The 15,918-nt window shown below is 31.9% G+C and overlaps 1 protein-coding gene across 1 annotated transcript in view; it reads right to left on the reverse strand.

The window, feature by feature from the left end:
* LOC117223275 (uncharacterized) overlaps window positions 1-15,918 on the reverse strand; it is a 212,750-nt gene that overhangs the window by 113,134 nt on the left and 83,698 nt on the right. The window contains exon 2 of the mRNA XM_076522331.1: window positions 10,164-10,349. Coding sequence (XP_076378446.1) covers window positions 10,164-10,349 — 186 coding nt within the window. The remainder of the gene's footprint in view (window positions 1-10,163; window positions 10,350-15,918) is intronic.

Below are 15,918 nucleotides of genomic sequence, written 5' to 3' on the forward strand. Positions count from 1 at the left end.
CTAAGCCTATAATGAAAATTTAAAAAATGTTTCGTAGATCTCGGTAAGTTGTATGCATGTTAAAAAGTTCACCGAAATCGGTTAACCTTGGTATGAGCTGTAAACAATTAAAGATCGTAAAAATCGAAATTTTATCCCGATTTTTGACACTTTTGACCAATAAGTGTGAGAAATTTGCAGATTTTACAATCTTTTAACGCTAGTAACTTGACTTTGCGTTAACCGATTTCGAAGAAATTTTCAGCATGCATATAAAAAGTTGAAAGACAAGAGATTTTTATTTTTCTTGTCACACTAAGTAATAGCAAAATTGTAACAAAGTAGTTTAGTCATTGTCTAAAATTCAAATAGTTTATTCTAGTTTTAAAAAAGTTGTTGTGTCTTAAAAGGTGTTAGAATATTAATGGTAATCACTGTATATTCTGATAAAGCTATCTTTATAGTAAATATAAATCATATATCAGGTTAGCAATAGTTATTCTACAGTTATTAAAATTATAAAGACACATCTACCGGAAATCATTCAATAAATTTAATCGTCCTAACATATATTAATATAAAAATTGGAAAAAATTTAAATAAATTTAATACTGTAATTCGTGTAAGGAGTCATATCAAAAACATTCAGCACTTTTGCACGAAACGCATACCGATCGCTTGGGTCCAATACCGCCAGGAAATCATGAGCAAAATGACATAGCCTCCAAAGAAGAAATGTCGCTCCTATCAGATGGTATCCCAAGACAAATCACATGTCAAGACCTTTCTTTTGCAATAAACACGCCACAAACCACGAATGGAACAAAATATGGGCCTCGCCCGAAGAAACAAAAACGCAGGAAATAACACAGGACATCTATCAACCATTGCCCACCAACAGTGTGAAGAAGGAAGACCGAGCAATCATGACAAGGATAAGAGAACAGGACACTGTAAGGTTACGCACGAGTACTTAATAAAAAAACAACAGAACCACCAACTTGTAACTTTCGTAATAAACTCATAACGATCAAACACCTATTATTCGAATGTAGAAGATACTACGCCTGAAAACAAAAACGCAAGATAACGTCGAAAATATCTTGAAATATTTAAAAGAAATCAGTATATGGAATAAAATATAATCGCATTGACATGTTCGCAGATACTGAATATTTTAATGAGCTGCAAAAATAGACAGATGATTTACCCTTAAAGTATTGGTGACATTCAAATTTTGATTATTCACATATTCGAATCCTGAGAATATCACATTTTAATCGTTACACTGCTCTTCAAAAGTATTATGACACTCACAGAAAATTAAATAAATTTTAGAAACTGATAGGAAATTGTTATAAGCTTTTCAATTTATTTCAAAGTTAATTGCATTAAATTGTAACAAGTATATATATATTTTTAAGTACGTATATATAAAATTTAATTTTGTTTGATTAAAGTGATGTTATTTTTATTATATAACGTAAAAATATAATATATATAATATATATTCTATTTTTATAATATATAATATATATAATATGTATATTATATTTTTACATTATAATAAAACTATATAATAATAAAAAATATATAGAATAATAATAATATATTATATTTTGATATTATAATAAAAATAACGTCAATTTAATTAAAAAAAATTAAATTTTCTTTTCGTCGATATATCCACCGCATTTTATAATTACTTTTTACTAATATTGGCATCCGCTTTATCAGTTTGTCTATTATTCCTAATCCTATTTAGTTTCATCCATGTGTAGTATGTTCCACATATTTTGAAAATATATCATGCGAAATAAACTCGGCATACGGTTTCATTGAACAAAATACAATAAATTGATGCAAACTAATTGTACAATATAAGTGAACAACACTAGTAACTTAATGCGTACTTTCGACAATACGATGCCATAAAACGTAATATTGTACATAAAACATTACCTAAACTGAATACTGAGTAATTACAGTTTATGCTAAATCAGCAGGTGTCCTAATACTTTTGCAGAGGAGTGTACATACAATGAATGCTATGTAGCATCCACGTCGATACAGATCAAATTAAAGTGTACAATAATTTCGAAGAATAAACAGTATATAGAATCGAATGCATGATAATGTCTTATACATTTGATTGTTATAGCATTCTCGTAATTTTGCACCCAAATGAATGCTACAGCGTTCATGTAATTTTGTATCACGATGAAAATGAATGGTACAGCATTCATATAATTTTGCATCACAATGAAAATGAATGCTATAGCATTCACGTGCGCGAATGGACGTCGCTGCAGAGTTGAAGATCATCGCGACGTTAAACGTGAAAATCAAAGAAAAGGTAATATATTATTTTAACGATTATTTCTTAAATATTATTTGTAAAACAGTCGACCCTGTAAGAAGATGCAACGTCATTTGTTCGGGAAGAAATGCAGAATTATTTATCGAGGACTATCACTCTGGTGTCACGTCGCGTCACCTCGCGTCGGCAAGAGGCTGGATCGAGTTGCGAAAGAACGGATTCGCGGTAGTTCGATACGGGAACACTGAGTGCGGGCGGGCTTCGTGGGAGTCCGCTGGTAATTCTCTCTCGTCCGGGCTGCTCTTCGCCTTCCTCCGCATTTGGAAACGTCCCGATTCTGGCCGGTGACGCCATGGAACCGTTTTTTAAATCCTCTTTCGAATTGCGTGTACGTTATCGCGGAATCATTGCGTCGTGAACGGGAACGAAAGAAATATGAATTTGGTAATCCTTGTTGGCTGCTCGAATGGTCCATACAGGGATCGCGTCACCCTAACTCGTTTGGTAGCGTTTGGTTACGCACTTAAGCTGCGAGCGACTTTTTTCTCGATACAATGAAGGATCCAGAAGCTTTCGAAAATATTCGTTCACGGAGAACCGAAAAAATCTCGTAACTGTTATTAGTTATATCGATTTTGTAACAGTCACTTTTTGATTCTGCGGTTAGCTTATGCATTTCGATTATGGTTTATTTTACGTAATAAATATGTAGATTGTATTTTGTTTAGATATTAAAGGTATATATTTGGGTTGAAAATTCGTGCGATATGATCGCATATCTTGGCGATACTTTTTACTAATTTACAAGACTAATTATAAAACTATACTAATTACAACGGAAACGTGCGTTTTGCAACGATTCCAAGATGCAAAGTGTCATGTTCGTGTACCGTTCTGACCACTTTTGACAAAGTTTTGCGATTTTTCATATTTTACTGGTGATTGCAGGCGCTTGGCCTGGATATTCTTGCAAATTTCGAAAAAGTTTTACGAGAACTATCGACTTCAGTTAATTTCACGCTTTTTCACGTTTTTTTTTTGCGTTTTCCCAATTGTTTTGGCGACTAAATGAATTTGGCTTTGATAGTCATACTTAATTCGATAAAACTTGTTAAAATCTACCGATTCCATTTTGTTTTACTCGAAAAGAATGATTTTTACGCGTTTTACAACGTTTCTAGCGTTTTTCACTGTTTTTCATCGTTTACAGAGATATTTTCAATTTTTTATGATGATGATTTACGATGATTATTTATGATGATTTTAACATTTTGGCTCGCATATAGGTATTCATTAAGACTACTGTAAGCAGAAAAATACGTTTCGCTTCGATTCCAAGATACAAGTCGGTCGAGCTCATATGACATTTCGACATTTGCTACTTGTTGGTTTTTTCCGATTTGAAGATGTATAATTTCGACGCTTTTGCATATTTTACTAGAGCTTGACAATAACTATCTTTTTCAATTGGTTTCACTTGAAATCAGATGCTTTTAAACTTTTTACAGGTTTATAGCGTTTTTTTCTGCATTTTGGTTTGTTTTATTCGAGATGTCTGGCTTGGATTTTCATGCATATTTCGGTAGAACTTGATAAAATACAGCGTCTGTTTTAGATTTCATGAAAAAAAGAATGATATTTTAAGCATTTTACAATGTTTCGCTGTGTTTTTAGCGTTTTCTAGTGTTTTACAGCCAGATTTTAAATATTTTGCTCGACTACGACAATTTGAAAAGAATTTTGACTCGCAGGATTGAGACGGAAATTTTTTTAGTACCGTTTTGTAATCAAATTACATACTTTTTCTTACTCTTTTCAACTTCTTGAACCATTTTAGGTTAAAAAGCATTAAGATACAATGTTTAAAAAATCAATATATCTTACATATTTAATAAGTCGTCTAGTTACTTTATTAGTATTGATGTTCTCCGTAACACACACACACACGAAAATAATTTGGGATATTTTCCGAAATATTGGTTTATTAAACATTATACGTACTTTAATACCTTTATACCCAACCTATTTCAAGGAAAGTCAAATAAAATTTTTCACACTACGGTTATTTCTTGTTCTTAATAGAGAAATAGTAGTTCCTTTTTTTAAATCTTCGTTTCATGTCAACATAACTATTTGTGAGCACCTTTCTTTATCGACTTAATAAGTACGTTCAGTATATTTCGGCACTTCTCTCAATCACAAAAGCATTATCAAAGAAATGAGAATATAACAATATAAAAAAGCTACATAATCATAATATGTAGAGTACAAATAATTTTAAACGGAAGTGCAGAATTAAGAGAATTGTTTCATTCTTTCAAAATGTCGTATATAAATACGTTATTTCTATATTTGAACGTTCTGTAATCGACATTCATGAAAATGAATTTTCTGATCGCCCTGTATGATAAAACATTCGAAGCTGCATTTAGCGCAATTTAATTTCATTAGCCTTTATTGCATATATTCTGGAACGTTTTAATATTATATAAACTGAGAACATTTATGAAATTAACGATTTACGAAATTCAGTACGATATCCATTGTATCTCGTGCACATACAAATACACAAAATACTGTAGCTTTTTTCGACTCTTAGCTGTATCAAAAGCATAGAAACAAATTTTTGCAGATAATACTTTTTTGAAGATATAAATTTGGCTTTTGTCATTTGTGTGTAATTTCTCCAGAGTTTCTAATATTTGATGCATCACCTTATTTTTAATAATTTATGACTTTTGCTTTTTATTACTGATAAAAAGCATCGTGAATTTTTTAATATCCTGCAATGCTCACATCGATAATATTTTATTCAAATACGTGTCATATAATACTCATGAAATACTGTATCCAGGAATAAAATCATAATACATTTTTACAACCTTTCAAAATGGTGCCCTTTACAGACTACTGTAACAATTCATTTACATTTATACAGTATGAGCCCCGTAACATGTCGACCTCCAATAAGTCATAAAATATTTGTTGCACGAAAAAATGTTTCAGGTATAAGTTGCATGGCTTCCAAGGGGACATATAGTAAGTAAATATAGTAGTAGTTCTAATCAATTTTATGTTATTTTGCTTTCTTATCAAGATATAAAAGTCGTCTTCAATTTTTTAAATGGTATAATTAATATTTCTTCCAGAATTTGTATAAAGCGTTGAATTCTACATAAAAAAGTATTATACCAAATAGGATCTAAGAAACATAGTTACTGAGATATTAGCGAAAGTAAATTACGTTCATGAGGAAAGACCATTAATCAACGTGATTGTTAACACAATGAAGTTGAACAACTTTGTTTACGAGCGGCCGATCAGTATTGGAAAACACAGATCTAGATGCTACATAGGTAACAACGCATGCAACAACGTATCAATTATACATGTTCTGCAATAACAGCAAAAACTCTTGAAAATGTTGCTCGTTCTCTAATAATAAGATTACATAATTTTATTGATTGTAACGAGCAGCATTTCGAACATCGCTTAAAATAAAACTTATTTTGCTAATATCTCAGTGTGTGTGTCTTAGACCCTATTTGGTATAATACTTTTTGATGTACATTAACTGTTCAACATTAACTGTTCCATTTAATAAATTGAAGGTGATCATCATATCTTGAAAAAAAGTAAAATGACATAAAACTAATTAGACTAGATGCCCCCCTGGAAGCCACGTAACTTCTATCTGAAACATTTTTTCGTACAACAAATATTTTATGAGTTATTGGAGGTTGTCGTGTTACGAGACTCATCCTGAATCTGATGTTGAAATATTTCATGATAATTATTAACGTGTTGTTGTACGAATTTTTTGTTTCAATACAGATGATTTGAGCAGTTGGTAATTTCGGTATGTCGAAATATACAGCTTCGAAGGTTTTCACTTATCTGAATGCCATAACGGAAATAGCTCTAATGTACGAAACTAGTTAAACACAGCTGACACATTACGATGTTGAAATTGACTCACAGCAATAAAAGAAATTTGCCTGCGTTTCTCGTTAACGATGTTATGACGTAATTGCGTCATACCTCAAAATTAGTTTTACGTTCATGTTCTCGTATCCTTTTTATTGATGCTAACTCGAGAGACGGTTATTTAAAAAATTATATGGTCGATTAAATGTGAAATACTTCTTACACAGTTTTCAAGAAATTGAAATTATAAATATTGGAAAGTTTATATTAATTTAATTCTCTAGTGTTCACCACAATCGCTACATAAGATTATATAATTTATATAAAGCGATCGGGGTTATACACAAACAAATGTTAGTTTATGAAATTTACGTCATGTTTATCACAAGTATCGATTTTAATATCATGATATTAAAAAGTATATGAATTTCATATAGACTGTGCACAATTAGTATTAATTTGAAACTGTAATTATAGGAACAGTCGAGTTTGTACTTCACAAATATACAGAAATCGTAATTAAATTCCTTTCTCTGCTTTTGTGGATCTGGTAATTACAAGTTAAATTGATAATAAATAAGCAAGATTGTATTCAAGGGTCGACACGTTGAAAACAATAATTTCTTGCATAAGTATAAAAATAAATATTAAACAATATAAAATAGATTTCTGCATCAGTACATACAGAGTAGCAGCATGTAGTACCAACCGGGGTTGCAATACTGACCAAAGCTAGATCTCCGTTTCCATTGTTGGTAAACTGTATTATTGTTTTGTATAACAAATATTGGGATATTCCTCTGGCTGTAACATTAGCGAGGTTTTGAACCGTCAAATGCGCATGTTGATATTCGAAGCATAAACAGTTAGCTCCAGAGCCGATGTCTTGTTCCGTTCCACAGATAATTAATTGATTTTGTCCAACTTTGTACACGATCTTTACACAATTATATGTACTGTTGTGGTGATATATATACTTACGTACACTTGACAAACGGTATAACTGGATTAAAAACTGGACTAAATAACTTGAATTTTTTTGGATGATGACAGGAATAGCCTATTAGATAATGGCTAGAATAAATTTTTAAAATTTTTCTATTACTTGGAATTACAACAAAAAAAGCAAAGAACTTATGTTTTTCAACTGTTTTATCTGAGCCTATAACGAAAATTTAAAAAATGTATTTTGTAGATCTCAGTAACTTATATACATAGTGAAAATTATGTTGAAGTCAGTATGACGCATAATCAAGCTACAGTCACTGAACGATCGAAAAATTAATTGTTTTTGGTTGATATTCGTGAAATACTGCGATTTTCGCGATTTTAAATTATTCACAGTTTAGGTCAAGGTCAATCGATTTCGATGAAATTGTCAGTATGCATATATGTTACCGAGATCCACAAAATGCATTTTTTAAATTGTCATTATAGAGACAGATAGTCGAAAAATGAGAGTTTTTTTTAACTTATTTTGCAATTCCAAGTAATAGCGAAATTTAAAAAAAAAGTATTACAGTCATTGTCTAATAGACTATTTCTTCTGCCATCTAAACAAAAATTCAAGTCAGTTGGTCGACTTTTAAAAAAATTATTCTGTTTTTCAAGTATCTTTAAGTACATGGCCGTCACTGTAAACGAAGTACCCTAATTTTAGAATTTTCTGTATATGTTACCCATCAAGGTCTACAATTCTTCCAAATGTCTCTCATTCAGTGCCGACCGAATGGTAAGTAAGAGAAAACATGGTCGCACAAGGAGAAAACTAGGCTTTAATAAGGAAGTCACAAAGTGCTTCATTTACAAAGTTTCATTGACGAAAATTGGCTGCAATACGCCAAATGTGAAGATTGGGTACGTGTCGAATGCACAATCATGAAAATATTGATCGTTTAAAATTGAAATTGTAATTAGAACCTTCTATTCTCGTGATTAAAAGTTTCATAGCAGAAAAAAATATGTTTTAATCCAGTAGAGAATCAATACCAATTAATAATATCGTATCTTTCACGAATCACAAGCCTCTCTGATTTTGAAAAAAGTAAGAATTTTATAATGAAATTAGAAAAAACTAATTTATTTCCATCTATTAAAAACTATTTAGACAACAAATATCTTGTCGATATCCGAATTTTTCGTTATTGAAACACATTTCACATGTAAATAGATAAATCTAACGTAATCCACGCACAATACTACTTATTGTACAAAGCAATAAATACTTATGTCTAATCTAGCACCGTATCTAAGCACAGTTGTTTTACAGGTTTTGCACTCAAATTCATCCTTTTGCAAATTATATTCATCTCTTTTCAAATCAAATTTATTCTTGCATCAAATGGACCCTTTTCCAACCAGGCGCGAATCAATTTCTTTCATTCTGTTCTCTTAAACCATTGTTATTCTGAAAGTTATTAGTCTGAAATTTTTTATTTTGTCATATGTATATAACAGTGATCTTAAAATACTAATTTAATAGTGAACATATGTCATCATAGTATTACCACTATTGAATTTCCGAAAAAACTTCAATTAGGTCATAGTTGCAGGCGATAAAAATAGTAATGTCAGTCCAACCAACAAAGTTGCACAGTTCCTAAATTTTTTAAAGCTAATTACAGTCGGTGTAAAAAGTGTTCGTACATCTTTTAAAATAGAATAACAATTTTATAATCGAGTCAAGCTATCTGAATGTTTTTGGAATATTAGAGTTTACTAGACAATGACTAAAAATTGTTTTAAAAAATTGCGATTGGTTAGAATGATAGAAAAATTAAAAAATGTTGTTTTCTCAACTTTTTTATTTGAGTCTATCACGAAAATTTAAACAATGCATTTCGAAATCGCTTGACGTTGTTATGGAGCTGTTAACATGTAAAGTTCGTGAAAATAGCAGTTTTTAACGAATTTATAACCAAAAACGGGTAATTTTTATATCTTTTCGAGACTGTAACTTGACCATGCGTCAACCTATTTCAAAGTAATTTTCAGCATGCATATAAGTTGTCGGGATCTACAAAATGTATTTTTTAATTTTTTGTTATAGGCTCTGATAAAAGAGTTAAAGAATATTTTTTTCATTTTTTTATCGTCCCAACCAATCGTAATTATCGAAAACAATGTTTTAGTCATTGTCTAGTAAACAAATCTCTCTGAAGTCCCAAAAATATTCAAATAGCTTGACCCAATTATAAAAAGTTTGTTCAATTTTAAAAGGCGTACGAATACTTCTTACTATGACTGCATATACATATAACTTCGATCGACTGTCTCTATTTAGTGTCTACAGTAATCTTCGAAGCAATTTGCAAAGAATATTTGAAATTGTATTTATATTACTTTACTCTAGACACCCATAAAATGAATTTCATTTGCAAAAGGGTGTGTTTAATTCGACGAAAGGAGGATAAGATTTGCAAAAGGGTGTATGATTGATTGATTTGAAGAGAGGGGAACAAAATTTTTCTTGAAAAAAAAAACATGAATATGACCTACAAAACCATGAATTCGGAGTGCAAAAGCTGTATTATTCGAACACTCGCGTTTTCTTGTGAATAACAAATGAAAAAGATGTTCGTCATTTGTACATGTAATCGATCATATGTTGCATTGCAATATATTAACCCTCGGACGACGGATTATTTTAACAACTATATAATTGACGATGATATAATAATTCTTAACTTCATTCATTAATTCTTCCTATTATAGATCTATTAGTCTTTAGGTTGTTCCTAGTGTAAAAGCAATTTATTTTGTTCTATTTCCGTCGATTGAGTAATTAGTTGAAGATAAAAGTACTCTGGATCACAAAATGACCCAGTGATCGCAAACCGAGGGTTCGATTACAATTCTGTCACCTCGAGCAATTCGAGCAAATACTTTCGAACAGTTGCATCTAGTAAATAAATTGTAGATGAAATTGTTGACTTACCCGGTAGCCCTTTTCTCCGGTGCCGCCATATTCTCCGCCAGCACCTTTCTCACCCTTTGGACCGGGGGGACCGTCCGGACCGATTTCACCCGGAAGCCCTTCCGGTCCTTGTGGCCCGGGGATTCCGGGATAACCTGGACCACCCTTTATTCCTGTGCAATTGCATTTGTACGAATCTTTGCAGATCTGAAACAAGGAAAGGAAAGTATAGATTAAACTGTGTTCCATAATTCCTCCAATGTTTACATTTTAGATCGCTTGTTATTTAAATATTCCCGCCTCCTGCCATTTTTACTTCGAATACGAACATACCAAGACGTAGTCGGTTTCGTGATTTTACAAATAATTTAATTTTTTAATTCTTTCATGTGAAACACGTTGCTTGTGGTCAGCACTAAAAGTTTTAACGACACTTTATCGATATTATCAAGATATCATTAAGTATCAATTAGATATCGACAATCGATAGTCACGTTTCTAATTAAAATACTGAGGAGCAGTCTGCAATCAAGATACAGACGGTGTAAAAAGTAGTTGCAATACATACTTTGCAATTTCAGATGTGTGACAAATTGTCGATATTTGATCTGCAATAATTTCGTAAAAAAAGAGTAATATCATAATAAATCTGGACCTGTTTTAAAGCTTCTATCTTCGCAATTCATTGATCAGTTGTTCCTACCATGTTTTTATAACTCATACTAAACGAAAAACCGAAGACAAAGGTTTACTCGAAAATGTTACAAATTGAAACGTCTCCGAAATCACTGAAAAATTTTGCTCATGAATAAATCGACCGCAGATTTGAAGAACCAAGCTATCTCTTTAGAATGACCTCACAAAACTTGGTGTACGACTTTTTTAGTCGTTTTATGAAACAGAAACGCGGAGAAAGTTCGACCGTGTAGCAGAGTTGGGCATTATTCGAATTGTTTTGAACAAATATTTATTTATAATATAATTATTCGAATGATTTCTTTTTAGACAAGCTTTTTATTCGCATAATTCCTTATCCGAATAAGTTATTCGAATAGAAATTGTGTTTGTTTTTACGTAACTTTATAAGATTTATTTATTTATTTATGCGAATACATTCAGGATCAGTTGAATCTCAATCATTTATACATAGAATCATAAAATTGACGATACTTTCCGCTGCAGAAAGATCATTTAGTATATGCATTAATGATCAATCAATCCAAAAGCAACAAATAGTCCAAAAGCAACATTTGAAAAAAGGAATATGGAAGAAATAAATTTATGGACTATGAAAAATACACATCATCATTTTTATACAAATCGACTATTTTCCGTATGCATTTCTGTACGAATAAATTCTTACTCGAATGAATTCTTATTCGAATAAAATCTTATTCGGGTAAATTGTTATATATATAAATTTTTACACCATTGGATATTTACTCGATAGCGTCGAATAAAACTTCAAAAAGAATCGTACATCGAAGTTTAAAGAGTCATTGTAAAGGGAAGGCTTTAACTCTTTGCACTCGAGTGGCTATTCTGAACCGACGCTAAAAATTGTTACACTATTTTCAACAGAATTTTCACATTATTAAATTTGTCTGTATTAAATAAATCGTGAAATAATAAAAGTCTTCTATAAGCATACACGTTGAATTTCATATGTATTAAATGAAAACAATGATATCAAATGAAAATACTATAGGTTGAAACAAACGTCTTCATTTGGGAGTTAAAATAATCTCGAATGCAAAAGGTTAATTTTGAAATTCATGTTAGGATCATTCATAAAAAGAATCGCCAAGTGTATTTACAAACTTTCAATCCGTAACATTTTCCAGAAAGAGCATGACTCCAGTTGCCCACCTGTTATACAACCCCTGGCAAAAAGTATTCGATCACAATTTAAAACGCAATAACTTTTTCCAAACTGGTATAAGTGATTTGAATTTTTTTTAATTGTTAAAGGGACTAGTTTACGGAACAATGACTAGCATACTTTTTTTGAATTCTGCTATTACATAAAATAAAAAACAACGAAAGACAGAGAACACTCATTTTTTAACTGTTTTTATCTGAACCTTGAACGAAAATGTAAAAAATCCGTTTTGTACATCTCGGTAACTTATATGCAAACTGAAAATTTCATTGAAATTGGTTGATGCATAGTCACGCTACAGCTACAGAAACATTGAAAAATTACCCGTTGTGGTTTAAATTCGTAAAAAACTGCGATTTTCATCTTCAATTGCTTGTAGCTCATAATATCACCATCCAATTTCGATGAAATTTTCAGTATGCATGTAAGCTACCTAGGTCCACGAAACGCATTTTTTAAGTTTTCGTTCCAGGTTTAAATAAAAAAGTTAAGGAACAAGTGTTTCTTATTTTTTTATTTCATTCCAAGTAATAGCAAAATTAACAAGAAGTATTTTAGTCATTGCATAGTCTAGCAAACTAGCATACTAGTCCCTTTAACATTTAAAAGAAATTCAAGTCATTTGGTGAAGTTTTAAAAAAGTTATTGCATCTTAAAAGATGAACGAATACTTTTTGCAAGGGATTGTATTATGTAAAAGCCATGTCACATATAAATATTACAATAGAAGCTATAGGCTTTATAATGAGTCCGGATTTATTGTTGTACGATATGGTTTTACGAAATTATCGGGAATAGATTCAACGTACGAAAGTACTTGTTACACTGACTGTATAACGCAGAGAATTTGTTTTACGCAGTCGTCAGTTCCGCGTAGAGCATGTTAATCTGTAAATGAATTACGCCATTGCACCTCGAAGGACGTTGTCTATTTGAGTAATGTAAAAGAGGAGGTAGAACGAGAATTTCCACTTCCTCGCGTTTACACCACTGAACGAAAGTTGTTCTGCTTGTGTTAACAAAACACGAACAGCGACCGGCGGCGTCCAGGTTTTTCGGAAAAAACCTTGTCGTTGTGTGTGCACACGAGGCACGTTCGTTCTTTTCAGTTCTTTTCGTCTCTTGTTCGGTGTGAAATCGCTCATCACTTAGCCATTTTCCACGTGTAATTCGTACATGCCCCGAAACATTTTTTTGTACATTTTACAAACTAGGACATTTCCGTTTATATTCTGTTCCGCGTTATATTCGCGTTGGTTATTCAGGTGCGCTGCTGTTTATTGTGAGCCGAATTTAGAGATTTCGAGCGTTAACCCGGGTAACAATTTTGGAACGTTCTGGTGCGAAGCTTGTTTTACTCGGCTTTTTCAGCCGTAAACATATTAAGGAGCTATTCTAGTGTAAACTTTTGAAAAAAATCAATCTTTTTGCATATTCTTGAAGGATACAGTTTCAAACATACATTTCTGGAACCGTACATGCGAACTCCTAAAATTGACGAAGTTCTGAGTGTTTGAAAGACGCGACGACCTTATATCGTTGTCGATATACTAAACTTTGAAGGCATTTTTCTCGAAACTATTGGGTTAGCAACTAAGTAATTGCCGATTTCAGTTATAGATGTCTCTCACTCCCATTTTTATGATATCCGTAAATTTTATATTATAAAATTATTATTATTATTATTATTATGTTATTTTTTATTATCCGTGAATGTTAGCAACTGAACAAATTGAATGCAGCGGTCAAAGAAAAGCGACCAGAATTGGTCAATCGTAAAGGTGTCATTTTCCACCAGGACAATGCTAAGCCGCACACGTCTTTGTCCACTCGGCAAAAATTGATGGATATTGGTTGGGAATTGATGTTACACCCACCATATAGCCTTGATCTCGCGCCATCGGATTACCACTTATTTCGATCCCTGGACAACTCCCTTCGTGGTAAAACTTTGAATGATGATGACGCTGTAAAATCTCACTTAACTCAGTTTTTGGCCGAAAAGGATCAGACTTTCTACGAGCGTGAGATTTTCAAGTTGTCGGAGAGATGGCAAAAGGTCATCGAACAACATGGAAATACATTACAAATTAAACTTCATTCCAAGTAAAAAAAAATTTTTTATTTCATTGAACAAATCGGCAAGTACTTAGTTGCAAACCAATATAATTCTCGGAACGGTGTTCATGATATCTCAATACCTACTTGATCAATTCACTCAAAATTTTAAGTACGCATTCAGTACATGCCTGACTTTCTTTTCTATTTTTTGGCCTCTGAAGTTTAAAAAAAAAAATATTCAAAAATCGATAATTGAACATTCGAAATAATTCGAACATGCAGAATGGCCGGAATCATGGACACCGTGAGACGTCCTTTTTTAAAGACTATGTTCGAGAGCATGCAGTGCCACTAATTTTAACCTTTTCTTGCTCCAAAAAATTTTGAAACGTCGTTGATACACGTACAAATAAACTTTGTCAATTTGACTGCAAAAGGTATAATAGTTTCTCTGCAAAAAATTCCCTAACATAGTTAAAAACACGCGCACTTCACACTAGAATATCCCCTCCCTTATCGAGTAATGCAACGATTATTTCGCTAATGTTAAATTGTTTTTATTTAAATAGAAATTGTGAAAAGTGGTAGTTTAATTAAATGTCAATGGATTCCATATTTTATTAACTGCTAAATTACAGATATTTTAAACAGAACTGAAAAACATTATAAAGACTCTTTTCATTAACCTTAGTACAAGCACACACTATAATAAAAATGTCGAAGAATATAAATAAATACGATATTTTCGTTTCTATGAAGCAATACACGTTAGTTAATTATAGGACTCTGTCGATTTAGTGTTAAGATCCTTCGATTATATGTTCGAAAATAAATTCATCGTACTATAAAATATGGATTTAGATTTGAATGGCTATTAATTTTCGACACCACATGTCCCGCTTTCTTCGCAAATCTTTCAGAAGAAAAAAAAGATTGCTTTAAATCTTTCAAAGAATACATAGATCTTTTCAAGACACGTAATTTAATTTTTCTATCGTCCAAGTTAACAAAGTAAGTAAAAAACTTCACCCAGCAGTTGCACCGTCAATAGTTTCAAACTACAATGAAACTCCGTTTATATGAACTTCACTTTATATGACCTAAATTTTAGCAATGCTTGTTTAACCGAACATTATCTTGAAGTAAATTCTGTTATATCAGTGTGAAATCCTCTTAAATGAAGGAAGATAGTAGTCGGTAGAGGAAGGTGGACTTCTATTATGTGAACTATTTGATTATGTGAATCCACTTGTCTACCGATAGGCTCGTAGAGAGTTCTACCGTAGATAACTTCGATGCACTTACAATTAGTTACGAGCAGGGCTCGCGGACTGTAAAATCTTTCAGAGCTTTCAGAACTCTCTCCTCCTGTCTAATCTTTTTCCCTCTTTTGCAATTAGAAGAGTGGGAGAAAGTTCGGAAAGTTCTTACGGCCCGCAAGCGCTGGTTACGACACTCTGCAGACAACTATATCGAGAGTATTGTTTTAAATAATTACAATTAGAATTACAATTGGTTTAGTCTAACAGCATCTGTCGTTAAAAGATTTCATTTGTATGTTCACTTACATTAGAATTGTTTAATAATAAGTGAGGGAAGGATCTAATACACTGGACTCTACCATACAAGAGATGCAAAAGTTAAAATCTCAAATCTTGCATAGTTATTTGGCATTTTTGAGTCACAACAATTTTTCAAAGTTACAAATGTTCTATCCAAATTCGAATTTTCTTGTAACCACCTCTGCATTGTGTTCAATGAGAAGATCAACGTTGATCTCGAAATAAGTACAGAAATATATAAAAGAACGATAAAGTTTTAGAATTTGTATGT

The sequence above is a fragment of the Megalopta genalis genome, chromosome 5 (genome assembly GCF_051020955.1).
Source record: "Megalopta genalis isolate 19385.01 chromosome 5, iyMegGena1_principal, whole genome shotgun sequence".
In the NCBI taxonomy this organism is placed as follows: domain Eukaryota; kingdom Metazoa; phylum Arthropoda; class Insecta; order Hymenoptera; family Halictidae; genus Megalopta; species Megalopta genalis.